Raw genomic sequence first — 15720 nt, 5'->3', positions numbered from 1 at the left:
GGACGCCTGAGGTCCCGGGTAGGGCCATAAGAAACTGCTTTCCGAATCCCTGAGAGGCGCACGCATGGCCGGGACAAACCGCTAAAGGCAGACTCGCAGAAGGCGTAACGAACGCAGCGTTTTTAAGCCCCGCGAAACGTGCAGTAGTTGCCATTTCAGAGCTAATAGCAATCGATCAAGAGGATATCTCTTACCAGACACACGAATTTGTGGACGCCTAATACCAGGACAGCTTTCGCTTCGTATGGAGGTCAAGAGCTTTTCCTTGGTGTATGCGTCACGAGATCTCCGAACTGGAGCCTGGAAGACCCTTCCTAATCGCGTGCCCTATACGGGGACTTGAGCGAGCATTTGAGAGAGATGGAGTTGCGCGGACAAGTGCCACATTTAGTGAAAAAAACAACTCCAGTCTGTCGGAACTTTCAACTCTCCAGTTTCGATCATCATCGTGCAATTGAATGCCCTAGAAGTGCGCCGTGATTAGTAAACCGGTAGTGCTGAGGCTTTCCCCCGATCCGGTTGCCTGTATTCAATACGCAGCGGGCCTTACTTGGATCGAGTTCAGTGAGTGAGTGGCAGACTAGTCAGCGAGTATCAGTGTCACGTACCCTCAACAAGGACGGTACGCACCGAACGCGCGCTGAGCGGACAGACGAAAATGCGAAGCAGTAAGAACGGGTGAAACAACGAAGATACTGCCTGCCCTTTTAGATAGCGTTGTCAAACCAACAAACGACGTTTTTAGGCGAAGCAACACTGCCAACAGCAGCAACAACAAAGACAAGTGAACAGAACAGCCACCTGGGCGCAAAGGAGGGCGTCTATGGTAGTTTTACTCACGGGTGTGCATGTCAAAACAGTGCAGCACAGTGGGCGCACGAATGATCCCACATTTTAGGGAGGGCTTAGAGGAAATGCGTGGCTACGCGTACTGAAAGGTAGTAGACAGAGGGGATAGCTATCCGTGTGCTTCACTCGTTGGCGGCTCCTGTCCCTCATTCACTGCAGGCGCAACGCAGTGCAGGCGGTCGCAGCTGTGTGCGCACCAAGAGACTGGTTTCATGTTGCTAGGAAGCGCAAAGGAAGAACCTCTCTACTCAAAGGCAGCATTGCGCGTTGAATGGACAACAGCGTACGCAGTCATTATTACCGGCGGAAAAGAACCCCAGGTGGTCGAAATTTCCGGAGCCCTCCACTACGGCGTCCCTCGTAGCCTGAGTCGCTTTGGGACGTTAAACCCCATAAACCAACCAACCAACCAAAATGAAATGTGGCACTTGTGGTTGCAAGGAGGGAAAACCGAACTGGAGGCCAGTTCCGTCCTTTATTATCGTTCGATACGCCGTGCCCACTTCTCTCGAAGTGTGTGCGCGTGTGTGTGAAAGAGAGAGAGAGCGCAAATACCCCCTCCGATGCTTAACGTAACGCCATGCAAGCAAGGGCGTCCGCAGAACTTTTTCGAGGGGGGTGCACCCGATGGCCGGGTATGGGGGAGGCGGTAGGTTAGCACCAACAAGGAACTATTTGTGGTCTAGACTGCGCACATGAAACAAAAATTAGAAGCAGCAAATTAGTGCTAGGCTTGGAGAACAAACATTGGAATTTATTAATGAACAAAGAATTGAACTCATCAAGGAAATCCGATAACTTCCGACACCTAAGCGTGCTAATCAAGCTGTGTAGTTGTTTCCTACTAGTGCATAAATAACATCCGTAATTCCCGGGGGGGGGGGGGGGGGGGGGGGGGGGGGGGGGGGGGGGGGGGGGGGGGGGGGGGGGCTTGTCCCTCCTTCCGGACGCCTATGCCTTCGAGACGGAAACTGTATACCAACCACCTGTTCGTAGGACAATCCCGTGCAAACCCGATAATGAACTGACTTGTCAGACTCTGTAGTAAGTGGAAGGCGCAACAGCAGATGGACAAACGGCGGAATAACACGGACACAGCGTTCTTCTGAGTCTTGTCTCCCCAGCTCAGTGCCCTTCTGTGTCGGAGTCTCTTTGCGGGGCTGGCATCGAAGGCGAGCGCCCTCTACCCACGCTAAGGCGATTGATTCCGCGGACACCCGCCGTCGACCTGCGGACTCCACGCGCTTCGTTTTGCGCGATGTGTGGCAAGCACGCACGGCTATTATCCGGTGCGTGGCCTCCGTCGGCCGTTTTTCCGCCCCGCGTAGCAACACGTGCCGCGCACGTGGGACACCGGCGGGAAAGACTCGCGCAAGCCGCGCTCGCCGGCGACCGTGACGCGCCCACCGTGACGTCACGCGCCACGGGACAACCTCCTCCTCCCTGCGACGACAAACAGCGCCCACGTCACCGGCAGAGCGCGGTGGCAGCGCCCCGTGCAACAGCTGCCACTCGCCGGCGGATGATCGGCCTTTCCTTCTCGCGCCAACTGCCAGCATTTCACGCGTCCACGAAAACGTACGGACAAAGGGACCTTCACCAAATCTTTCGCTACCGGAAAGGGCCGGTCTTTTGTTACACTTCGACACCTGAAATGAAGCCACCGGGGGTCTCTGAACGCCCATTATGGAGTTTATCAGTTCATCGCAGTTCAGGTCAGATCATCATGAGATCATCGCACTTTGCTTCGAAGGTGAGCCGTGGAGGAGACAATGGATAAAGCACCACAGGTCAATCGTGCGTTCAGTGCCACTGTAATCACTGATAGCTGAACTCGTACTCACGCTCACCACCGCATCATTTCCCGACACCACTTTTGCAAAATCCGCCCATTATTTTTGCAAGTCCGTCCATCGCCAATAATAATAAAATTTCAAAGGTGCTGAAAGCATCAATAACATGAAAATGAAACTACACCTGCGCCAGAACATGAGAAATATAGCGGAGTGAGACCTCGAGGTCCCGCTCCTTTGAACACACCTCGACCAGGACCGCCTAGAGGACAGAGGAGTGGTGGTCCCTCCACCCACCCTCACCATCCCCCTCACCCCCACCCCCCGCTAAATAAAATACAGCATCCATTTATCGTTGTTCGCCGCAGTACTCATCACATTCCCCGGTTGGCCAGCGCAGCCTAAGGTCATTCCTCCTTTCGCCGAAATCTACTCCACCTTTGGGCTTCCCCGAAACACGTTCAGCTAACATACAGCGCGAGAGTACATGAAAAGAAACGAAGAGAAGGGGGCAGCAGGGGCTCAAAATTCGTGCCTATATAAACCTGCCGGAAGTATTTCTGCAGTATATGAGAAATACGTAAATGAGTGTGCACGTTGCTTGAATAGTGCATTTATTTATAAGTGTGTACGCCCCTCCCCCTATAAATCAGTTTTTTTTTTTGTTTTGGCAACGCCACTGGCCTTGTATACGAAACTCTTAATTAAAGCAGTTTAATAAACACAACAGAGAGCTCTGATGACTCTTCCGAGCGGCTGTGTACTGTGCGATGTCAGTGCACGTTAAAGAGCCCCAGGTGGTGGAAATTATTCCGGAGGCCCTCCACTACGGCGTCTCTCATAGCCTCAGTCGCTTTGGGACGTTAAACCCCAATAAATCAAATCAATCAATCTTCCCAGCGGCTGGCTGCGGCATTTTTCTCTGGACGAAACCCAATATCAAGCAACCAAGGAGAACGCAGAGGGTGTATTTTTTCCCCGAATAACTTTTATTCTCGACAAGAGAGGTCAAGATCCCTAGAAACGTGGCATTCTACCACACAGTGGGTCACTGTGCAGTCACTGACAGCCGTTTTTTTTCAGATAAGTGCTTGGTCGACACGGTTCGTGTTCGTTCCGTGCGCAGATGCACTGCGGTTAAGCTACATTCTAGACTGCAGGTAGTGCTGACAAATCAGTCGGACTCCGGGGAAGCATGAGCGGCCTCTAAGGGGTCGATGACCAGCGCAGAATCGGCAGAACGAAGGAAAAAGAATGAGGAGGTTGCAAACGAACGAACGGTCTCGCCTTGATAGCTGCACGCCTCGGCGGTGAGCAGCTTAGTCCCATTTCACAACCACTCGACACTAGTCACCTTGCGGCAGCTTGCATTCCGGTCACAACATGCCCTCTTTTTTTTTCCCCCTGGGATACAAAATGCCCAGAAACGAATCGTCTTTCCTTCCCCAGGCACTCGCACATATCGGCCTCCGCTCGCCGCACAGAACGAAGGCAAAAAAAGAAGAAGAAAAAACATGTATAAACCGACATTTTCCACGGCAGATGGCACCGAGCCAAGTGCGGAGTCGCCCGCCCCCACTATGGACCCCCACTTCATCCATTGAATGCCCTCATGGATGCCGCTCTCTATCGACGTCAGCGCCACGATGGCATGCGCGACTGGCGACCGGCGAGAGCAGCTCCGCTGACGTCGACTGTGACGTCATCGGTGACGCAAGGGATGGGCGTCTGCTGGCCGTTGTCGTCTGCATGCTAGCGGCGCAATCGCCGTCTCCTGCCTTTGCCTCCGATTGACCCGTTAAAATGCAAGCGCTAGTCCCTAGGTTTCCGAAAGCGCTGCGCTGCTGCAATCACTTGAAAATTTGAGTTAACGGGTTGTTGCGCCTCCTCGGGGGCGTCATTCGGAATCTTTAAAAGTAGGTTTCTATCATTACCGGCTGGAAGCAAAACGGAGACACCAGAGCCGTAGCTATTCATTGCTAGTAGAGGGCATGTACATCAGCTAACTTCCAGGAATTTGTACCAAGGGACGACGGGATTTTAAAGCCCCTTCTCTGAACTGCAGCTATTAACTAACTCGTCACGTCGCACAGGCAGACCCCTCTTTCTCACACACACGGCGCGGCCGCCGGGCTTCCGAGGGGGCGCGCGGGTTCCCTCCAAGGGGAAGGTGACCCGGGACTCCGGGCGAGGATGCGCCGTTCTGGGGCATCGGGTCGGCCTCCCTCCTCCCACATTTAGGCGCTGCTTTAAATATAGACGCCGGCGCGTTTCTTTGTGCCTCGGGGTTCGCCCGTGCGTCAGAAAGTATTGGCTGCGCGCACGCTTTACAAAGCTAACGAGCAAGTATTGAACAAAAGAGAGGCTCCAGTTGTTCTGAACTGCAGTGATTTTCTGCTGTCAGAAGAAAACAGAATGCGCCAAGAAGCAGTTTCAATCTAGAAACGATTTTTTCGATAATTTTTTACTCAGCTGCTTAACGTGCTCTCCGTGTATTTTAGGGTAATTGAGAGAAACTAAACAATATTTACGATGGAGACAACGGACCGCCAAATATAATTTAATGGGCCTAAAGAAGAAATGATATTGTTTGCTTTAGCCTGGAAACGAAGTCAACAGCTAGCTACCCAGACTGTACCGTTCCTGGGAACATGCAAGACAGTGAACCTTCAGTTTGGAGAGCCACTTTTGCTGAAGGGTCACGGCTACCTCAGGTAACCTATAATAAGATACAATTAAAAAAGAAAGCAGCAGTTGGCAGCAACAGCACATGGCCAGCAGGGCGGTGTATTACTCCGCAAACAATCACGGCAGTCAACGAAGTCAACATTTTAATATTTCGCTCTATTAAGCAAGTCAAGGTATATATATATATATATATATATATATATATATGTATATATATATATAAACTCTTGCTCTTGTAATTTCGCCTTGCGATTCGCTTTTTCTTCGGGTAATAAGACACGCTTTGACAACTGTTTATTTGGTTGTCACGGAAGGACAGTGCGCTGCGGTCTAAGTGTGAACGGAGATTCACTGGAGACTTTGTATCCGACTATAGCGCTGTTATAGCAGCTTGCTATTGGTAGCGAGGCGCTGGAGTGGTAAGGGAATATCGGGGCAGGTAGTGACCGCAGATCCGAATCACGAGAAGTAACCAGAAAAACAATAATGGGGTGGAGCGCATTTGGCAGGTTCTCATCATGAGTGAGAGTTTACCAATATCCCTCAAAAGAAAAGTATACAACAGCTGCATCCTACCAGTACTCGCCTATGGGGCAGAAACGTGCTGGCTAACAAAGAGGGTTCAGCTTAAATTAAGGACAACGCCGCGAGCTATGGAAAGAAAAATGATAGGTGCAACGTTAAGGGATCGGAAGCGGGTGGAGTGGGTCAGGGAACAAATGCGGGTTAATGACATCCTAGTTGAAATCAATAGGAAGAAATGGGCTTGGGCAGGGCATGGAATGAGAAAGCAAGATAACAGATGGTCCTTAAGGGTAACGGAGTGGATTGCAAGAGAAGGCAAGCAGAAAAGTTAGTTGGGCGGATGAGATAAAGAAATTTGCGGGAATACGATGGCTGCAGATGGCGAAGGACAGGGTTAATTGCAGAGACATGGGAGAGGCCTTTGCCCTGCAGTGGGCGTAGTCAGGCTGACGATGGTGATAGCGCTCTTAACACTTAGCAAAACGACGCCAACTAAGGCAGTAGCAAGCAAGACCGCACCACGCAAGAGTCGCAGGCCAGCATACATTTCGCATAGATATCTGGTGAATGCGGAGACAAATAGGCCTAATGCAGGTCCTTTTACGCGATCCGCTTTACCCCGCAAGGGTTGACACACTCTGGACTTGCTGTTTTTGGTCGGCTTTTTCTCTACCTTTTCCTCTTGACAAAAAAAAAAAAAGAGAGAAAGGCTTATGGTTTGGTTTATGGGTTTATGGGGGTATAACGTCCCAAAGCGACTCGGGCTACGAGGGACGCTGTAGTGAAGGGCTCCGGAAGTTTCAGCCACGCGGGGTTGTTTAACGCGCGCTGACATCGCACAGCACACGGGCCTCTAGAATTTCGCCTCCATCGAAATTCGACCGCCACGGCCAAAAAAGAAAGGCCCTGACACACAACATAGCAATGGCTCAGTGGCTGCGGATTTCGGCCTCAGAGTGTATAGATGCATGGTGAGGTTGGTACGGCTCGCCCGTGCCGGCTGCGTGTATATGGAGGCGGAATGCAAAAACGCCCGCACACTCGTATATTTCGTTGGATGTTAGCGAACAACAAGCCATCGAAATTAATTAGGAACCTGCCGCTGCGGTCAGCCTTGTTGCTTACGGGGCTGCTCTGACGGCAAAAATCCGATCAATCGACTCCGGTATGAACCATCGTCTGGTGGCGTTTTGTAGATGAGCACAGTTCGTACAGTCCCTCTTTCAGCCTATGGCACGGAGGTGGCTATACGGGAGCACTTGAGCTACTGACGTTCATGACGCACATGAGCTGCAGACGTGTAGTAGCCATTGGTTACACGTGAGCACGCCGCAAAATATTTTAAAATTTTTCGAGTGGTGAACAGACCCGTTCTTATTATCCTGGCATGGATATAGTGATAAGTCCGTGTGACCGCGTTTGGATGCCAGCAAAGGTCAGCGACCGAATACGAACGCGGCCCCATGCGAGTGATCTTCTGCTAAACAGCACGACTCTTCCCTTTGTACATGCCTGCAGGTACTGCTTGTGACAGTCGTACTGATTATCGTAAACAGTCTTAAGAGGACAGTCGTACTGCAACATCTGCAAGAGATATTCATTCACTGCACCAGCTATTGCAAGCCTACATCAGTGTCCTGGAAGTTTGGCTGTGTTGGTCACATTTAATTCTCAACGTGAACAAATCTTCCGTTCTCGTTTTGCCACCAGCGTTCTCTATATCTGTCTACTGTATCGTGGCGCTCAAATCACAAAAGTTGAGAGAGAGAAAGGAATTTTAATGAGGCAAAGGTGGAGAGGTCGGCCGGTGGTAACATGGCCCTGGCCTGCTACTCCACACAGGGGAAAGGGAAGAGGAGGAAAAGGAAAGTGCGAATGAAGGCTGATGGTGGCATAATACAATGAGTTTCTCGGGTGATGTCTACACACACACACACCGCACACACCACACTGGCTGGCACTCGCATCCTTAACATACCTATAGGTGCAATATATGACCCTTATTTAGAGTTGCGACTTCATATCAAATGTACTGTCCTGAAAGATGAGCGGGCTCTCAGACGCCTGAGGCGAATAAGCAATAAGAAATATAGTATGCGCCGAGGCACTCTTATTTCTCTATAAGACGTATATACGTAAGACCAATTTGAGATAACGAAGTTTGCGGATGAGATTAAGAAGTTTGCAGTGATACGGTGGCCGCAGTTGGCAAAGGACAGGGTTAATTGGAGAGACATGGGAGAGGCCTTTGCCCTGCAGTGGGCAGAGTCTCTCTCCCTCGAGGAGAGAGACTTCACACGCCAACAACGTACACTTTTTCGATAATGGAGGCTGACCTGCTAGGCTCAAATTCGTTATATCCGAATTTCACCCCCAGGAACCAAATTGGACATCAATGCGTACATCAGGAAACGACGTACCACCCGCATCCGACCACTGGTTCGCCCGCCACGGCCCTCCGAAGGTCGCCCCCAATTACGGTTTCAAGGCCCAAAGGTCGTCGGGCGAATCCCTCACAAAAACTAGGCTTCAACTCGACTAGTAATTTAGTGCGCCATACCGTGTCGAATCGTTTGCCACCACTTCATGACGTGGTGGCAAACTACGCCATGGGGAGGTCATGATGTGACACAGTTTGCATGCCCGGCTAACCTGAGGCCATCATGGTGGCCATTATGACGTCATAAGCATGGCTGTAAACTTTGACATATTGGGTGGTCACTACGTCGGCTGAGTGGGGGTTATTTGTGAATGACGTCTGTATCAGGCTTGTGTGATAGCCTGATGACGGTGCATGTGCCATGCGCAGTGCCATAGCGCAGTGCGTGCGCCGCGCTATGGAAACCTATAAATACGATGGCCATCAATAAACATCCGTTCTTCTTGTTCTGGCCGTCATGCTGTCGAGTGCCTACCTTACGATCTGATACATGGTGTCAGAAGTGGCAGTTAGCAACGGCGCTGGATACATCGACGATTTACCTGCTGAAGCCCCCAGAACCCTTGCAGCTCTCGGGAAACTTGTCTCAGAACTGGAAGCGGTTTAAGCAGGTGTCATAGCTATGGTGGTGCCCACCACGCTAGACACCACCTTAGCGTATACATGAGGGTGGTCACGTGGTTGCAATGACTCAGACTGCAGTGCTACGCCAATTTGTTCACATGACCGGCCGCTATCTTGAATCAAAGACGGAACAGGACAAGAAATGTTCGAACGTGAGTAGTAAGAGCTAACACTCTTGAAAAGCGCGGTGGGAAGTTCATCTAGAGCTCTCCGAACCTGCTTCTCGCTTCCTTATGTCACTCCCGGCTCCGCCATTTCTTCACTCGGTGAAGGTGTCCACCTAGTAGTGAGAGAATTACTGCATCTTTCGTTCCGTCAAAGCCGTTTATAAATAACGCACGAGCAGTTGGTCTATTACAGATGCAAAGAAAGAACTGTGCAAACCGGACACGGACGGCGAACAGGCAAAAAGACGCACACAAACGCAGACTAACAAGTTTATTACGTGAAGGAACACAAGGCGTACATAAAGCTATCCCTTATCGAAAGCTCCAGCATGCAAACAAGTGCCAAGCAAAGAAAACTAACAAAGTGGTTTGTTTGGAGGAAGCGCCGCGAGAAAGGAGGACGAAAGCAGAAGTTTATCATATATGTGACGCCACATAGAACGTGTCGTCAACAAACAGGAAGTGGCGTTAAGAAAGCAAAGCGACAACGGGAAGAAAGCATGTGTGGATACCCGTGCAGTGGCAACGAGCCATACTAATGCATTGCCGCCGGATCGACCCGTCGATGAACTGTGAATTTTCATTACTATAGTGTCTGCAGACTGCGCTCCAAGTAACAGGTACGCAACCGAGGGAGTGGGTCGATGAGGAATGCGCGAAAGGCGGCGCTATGACCACCTGTTAACCAACCTATGCAGACACGCCATCTACTTCTATCTGGGGCGAGAACACTCCTGCACGCCCGGCGACGGTGCGATGACTTCCATCTGGAGTGCCCGCCGTACCAAAAGACGCGAAACAGATGCGGTACGGAGACTCACCTGATCAGCGATGCTCACCGAATCATGCGGCCCAGAGCAGGGAACAACCAGAGCTTCGATGCTTCGGAGAACAGCGTCGCGTGGCGGCGCTCTCGCGCCAAGCGTCCATCCAGCGCGCTTTTTTATTTCCTCGCGCATGTGCACAGCTGCAGCCTGGCCACTGCATGGAACAACAGCAACACACTGCTTCTTCCTTGCACCGGATGGTCTCGTGATGGTCGTGGTGGCGCATGGCTGGGAATGATGATAATGACGGGTGTGTTTGAACAGATCTACGAATAGATCATTGGATGTGATGGGGTTCCGTTGTCTTTCTCTTGACAGTACAGTGGCCAAGGTCAGCCTCATGCACACTGCTCTAGCTTGCTGCTGCGCCGTGAAGACCGCGGTAGGCCGTAACAGGTCTCGCTGATGACAGACAGGGAGGAAACATTTACATCTGACGCCTTGTCCGGCGGTTGAGGGACGTAGTGGAAGGGGGTTAGAGTCCGCAACGCAAGGTTATAGTGGCCGGCCTGTGCACGGGTGTTATAGTCAACTCCCGTGCTGCGTGAACCATATCTGCTGGGAGAAAACAACGGCTCCCGATAAGCACTTTCTTTACAACTATTCTTCGCTATTTCTGCTCTGGTTCTCACAGTCCTATACCAGCGCAGCAGCGGCCTCTTCCAGCGTGTCTACGGACTTTGCTCATCTACTTTGCCGTGGAGGGGCACGATGGCTTGGTGACAAATTTCGTGACGGTGCGATGAACCACCAAAATTTCACGAGGTCATTGGGCGTGCAGTCACATATCATTTCTAATTTCAACACATGAAGTGTTTTGCACAGAGTTCTCAGTGCGTACGCATGGTGTGAAGCACCCAGTATGAAGCTCATTTCATTGCGATAAGTGCACTTGGCCAAGTGGGTGGCCAGGACTGGGCTAGAGCACCGGTGGGTCAGGAGTTCGACAGTGCGCGCTTCAGCGTTGCTCCGGCTCCCAGCAGGCAAGGCACCGTCTTATGCGCTTCTCTTCCAATCTATGTATAAACAGGAAAGAAGTGAAGTTAGTCAATGGCTGATCCCCAGCAAGAGGAAAGGCTTTTTTCTTGCTCCGCGGCAGAAATGCCGCGTGCCTCTGACTTGTGCATGCGCATGGAGAGTGTGTGCTTTTTTAAATATTTCGCTTTCTTTTTTGTTGACTCCCCAACGCGCAGGCATGATCGACTGCTTCGTCCGCATCCCCAAGGAACAGGGCTTCCTCAGCTTCTGGCGTGGCAACCTGGCCAACGTCATCCGATACTTCCCCACCCAGGCGCTCAACTTCGCCTTCAAGGACAAGTACAAGCAGATCTTCCTCGGGGGCGTCGACAAGAAGACCCAGTTTTGGCGCTACTTCGCCGGAAACCTGGCCTCCGGAGGCGCGGCCGGTGCCACCTCGCTGTGCTTCGTCTACCCGCTGGACTTCGCCCGAACCCGGCTCGCTGCAGACACCGGCAAGGGCGCTGGTCAGCGAGAGTTCACTGGTCTGGGCAACTGCCTCACCAAGATCTTCAAGACGGACGGCATGGTGGGGCTGTACCGCGGCTTCGGCGTCTCCGTGCAGGTCAGTAACGCGGTCTGCCGCGCGTAACAGCCGGGGCAACGTGCGATGCAGTCCAGAAGGGAAAATTGCCCGAAAGGCATAACGTGCTTAAAGAAACCCGGTGTGTATACTTTTGTAGCGAAAACTACGCTAGGCCACGAACTTGCGATTTCGCTGTGGCGGTGCTACGAGGAGGCACAGACACCGACCTTGAGCCGTTGCCTAGCAACCGCTGCAGCTGGCGGACGCCGCGCGCTCGCCGCGCCATCTGGCATGACGTCACACCGCGGAGCCGCCGCCGCCGCCGTTCGGTATGACGTCACACCGCTTGCCTCGTCGTTGCGCTCGCCTCCGCTCGCTCCGCCAGCTGTGTCGCATGCCTGATAACATGTCGGAGGATTTAAAAGGAGAGCTCGCGTGTGCCGGAACCACAGTTGAGGCGGCAGTATGGACGGCGACAAGTCTGCTAAGCAGAAGGAGGCCTGGAGTCGACATCGGAACGAGATCAAGAGGAAACGAATCGCCCAGAAAACAGAGGAACAGCGCGCTGAACAACTGGCCGTGAATATGCCGCCTTAGCTTTCGCTGCGTATATCCCGGCATAGCCGAGCTGAGCCACTGCCAATTTTTTCGTCCAGTTGGCAGCCTTATAAAGAAAAATGAGGGTGTAAAAAGAGGTGGAGGGGAAACAGCAGAACATGGATAAATATGCTCATACTCGACTGCACACAAGCGCGCCACATGCACATAAGTTTGTCTTAGATTAGATACGGCAGGAGTGTCCTGTTGCTGACTGCTGGGCCGATGAATGATTATTCTGCTGCTCCAGAGTCGCGAACGTTCACAAAGCGTACATTAAAACGCCCAGCCTCCAGGCAGTTTAGCGCGCGTGACCACTGGATTATTAATGTTTATATCCACACTGAGAAAGGAAACTCGGGGTGCACGGCATGCCGTCGGCGCAGGGTGATCCCAGCCCAAAACCGGCGGAGTCTCCTCCTCGTGGGAGGATCCGTTGGTTGGCGGGTTTGCTTGAGCAAGCACTGAGTGACCTGCTGTCGGTATTGGCCCTCCCTTTCAATGTTGAAAAGCTGCGTCGCGTGCCGATGCTCACGGGCTGTATATATGCCGCTGCTCACGCTCTGGCGCCCGCGCCTTCTCAGTGGACTCTAGGCTGCGGCCTTGAATCGCAATTTCGCTCAGACGTTGAGCGTCGTTAGGCTGTCAAGTGAACATGATGACCCACTCTTGTCCGCTCAAAATATGACATAAAAGATGCTTCCTTCGTTCACACCAACTATTTCTGACGGTCATAGAAAATAAATTGAATGTACAGGACATCTGAAGCTCGCGCGGTGATTCTGAGGGTTCAGCGCCCCGCGACAACTGGTGACAGCCGCGCGAACTAGCGGTGTTCGTGCAGATTTCCCGGGCTTGCGTAATCGTCATTAGACTGCCATACGGTTCCCTGCCTGCATGGAAAGTTGCATGCCGCTGCAAACCTGTTCAGCCTGCTTATAACGTGTGGACACACATATTGCTCAAAGGCTGCCGCGGTGGCTCAGTGGTTATGGTGCTCGGCTGCTGACCCGAAAGACGCGGGTTCGATCCCGGCCGCGGCGGTTGAATTTCTTTGGAGGAGAAATTCTACAGGCCCGTGTACTGTGCGATGTCAGTGCACGTTAAAGAACCCCAGGTGGTCGAAATTTCCGGAGCCCATAGCCTTAGTCGCTTTGGGACGTTAAACCCCATAAACCAAACCAAACATATTGCTCAAAGGCAATATCTCGATAGCATATCTCGATAGCATATTCAAGCATATCTCGATGCCTTCACAAAGTTCACAAGTGCATGGCTAAAACCTACGCAGGGCATCATCATCTACCGGGCGGCGTACTTCGGCTTCTTCGACACGGCCAAGGGCATGCTTCCGGACCCCAAGAATACGCCCCTCGTCGTCTCGTGGATGATCGCGCAGACCGTGACCACCGTGGCCGGCATCATCTCCTACCCGTTCGACACCGTGCGGAGGCGGATGATGATGCAGAGCGGCCGGGCCGCCGCCGAGCGCCAGTACAAGAGCACCATCCACTGCTGGGGCAAGATCTACAAGACGGAGGGCGGCGCCGCCTTCTTCAAGGGCGCCTTCTCCAACATCCTCCGAGGCACGGGCGGTGCGCTGGTTCTCGTCCTCTACGACGAGATCAAGTCGTTCATCTTCTAGGCGCCCCTTATTGCGGAGTATATATATATATATATATTTAGTTTACATTAAGCTAAGCGACGAAGACTGGAAATGCCCACGACGTCTGCTTGGCCACTGCATCGATGGTCTCGCCGCCTTTCGACGCACCCCGATAGCATCGCGCAATCACCTCATGAACGGGTTCAGCTAATGGCTGCCGTTACAGGCCGCTGATTTGGCGAGCAACTTTTAACACATTTCTATAACAGGGCCTAGGTTGATCACTGGAATTCATTGCAGTGTTTTCCGAACCTTTAAGACGGGTTAATTATTCGTTCGCTAACTCCAAGCAGCAAGAATCCGGCCCGTTACAGTCTGTAGGAGTAGGGAATTAGCTCATCACCTAAACCTACGCACATATTCAGGAGAGCAATGTAACAGTCAAGAGAAGGGTCGTTACCCCGTAACGTTCGTTTAAATAAAAGAAAGGGGCGAACAGCGCGGAACCTGAGGTGCCGTGGTCTCAAGCAGACGTGTGGCCTACAGGGCGACCCGTGTTCCTTCGGCGCGGGACATCACCCGAGGTCTCCGCACTTCCGGCTCGCGCCTTGTTTCTGTTCAGGGAGACCGGAAGTGCAGGAGACCGCTCTTCACGGCAGACGCCTCGAGCCGAGGCGACCGAGGTCGATAGGGATCCTTTGTACTTATTGCAGCCACGTTCGATCGCGCCGCAATCCGCACCAAACTGTCTCAACGCCTGAGATGTTGCGCCGTTTCCGTGCCTCGGCAAGATATGTTGACCTTTGGAGGGAAGCGCGCAAAAAAGGCGATCGCGAAAGAAAGATGACAACACCACCGCTGTCGTCCTTGGTAGCCCTTTTCCGCACTTCCTTCCAAAGACGAACAACATTTAACTAGTCACTACGCCCAACTTTCCATCTTGGGAAAGATATGTGAACTGAGCAGCCATATGTAATCATTAAACTAAGCGTGGGACGATACATTTAGGATCAGCGTGGCACTCTCGAACCATGCACCTTTATTTTTCCTGCGTTGTTTGCCTGTGCTGTGCTAGCAAGCGTACCCGTAAACAGAAGCGGTGTTGGCCGTGCCAGCAACGGTGCAACCTCTCGGCCTTGCGTGTCGGCAGTGCTGGCACGAATATAGACGCAGCCGCGGCCCGTCGTGTAGCGCGGTGTACCAACCCGGGACCCACACTACGGCTCCGGCCCATTCGTATGTCGGCACGGCAGTGCTTTGTTGTACCATAGAGACAGAGACGTGTAGCGACAAGAACTCAAGTCCTTGCAGGCTCGGACCGCCAAACCGACAATCGATGCAAAGGGAGCAATAAAGGAAACGACCCTGTTGTGTTCGATTGTACAAAAAATCCCTGGTGTGAAGAGTTCTGCTTCTTCCTAACAGGCGTTGGCTGAGGTGATTCAAGGTTCCGATTTCAACAGCTTGCCGTCAAGTAAGTTTGTTGCGTGTGTCAGTTATCGCCTCTAGAATTACGGGATACCGAGAGCCTGTGTGCATCTGCTAATGAATAGTGGTATCATGAGTAAGTACTTCCTCATTTCAACTCTACTCCACACTGAGGGATGATATTCCCCTAAAACGTTTTGGACTAACGCCGTCCCCACTTCGAGTTCATCAATTCAGACTCACCCTGCCACCTGCTGCAGCATACCTGGAACGCTTAGTTATAGAGCGACTGCCTTGGCGAGAAAGGCGATGGTCTTGGGTTAGATCCTCGCATCAGGGCGAATTTTTTTTCTTTGGAGGCTGTACAGCCTTCCTTCGTAGCCGTGTATGCTGTGCCAGAGTGGCTGCTAATGATTAATTACTTAATGAGTAATTACTCTCTACTCCACCTTGGAAAACATTGGACTGGGGCACAGAAAGCTTGAATACACCTGTAAAAGAACAGCAGAAAACACAGAAAAACAACGCGCGATCTTCTTCGCCTCGGAGGAGGGCGAGAAGACGGGTTTTTGGGTGAGAACAATGCCGGCTCTCGCCGAGATGGGCGCTTGCAGACGCCACTGGAAAGAAACA

At 52.1% G+C, this 15720-nt stretch overlaps 1 protein-coding gene across 2 annotated transcripts in view; it reads left to right on the top strand.

Annotated features, from left to right (window-relative positions):
- The window catches only part of LOC149367840 (ADP/ATP translocase), a 44989-nt gene extending 29938 nt beyond the window's left edge, over nucleotides 1-15051 (top strand). For both annotated transcript variants that reach the window (XM_089557666.1, XM_089557661.1), the window contains exons 3-4: nucleotides 11107-11495; nucleotides 13345-15051. In XM_089557666.1, the coding sequence (XP_089413792.1) occupies nucleotides 11107-11495; nucleotides 13345-13698 (743 nt within the window). In that variant the 3' untranslated portion in view covers nucleotides 13699-15051. The remainder of the gene's footprint in view (nucleotides 1-11106; nucleotides 11496-13344) is intronic.
- Nucleotides 15052-15720: the final 669 nt, after the last annotated feature.

The sequence above is a fragment of the Amblyomma mixtum genome, chromosome 1 (genome assembly GCF_055824585.1).
Source record: "Amblyomma mixtum isolate Tamu chromosome 1, ASM5582458v1, whole genome shotgun sequence".
Lineage (NCBI taxonomy): Eukaryota > Metazoa > Arthropoda > Arachnida > Ixodida > Ixodidae > Amblyomma > Amblyomma mixtum.
This window is presented reverse-complemented; position numbering and strand designations above follow the sequence as displayed.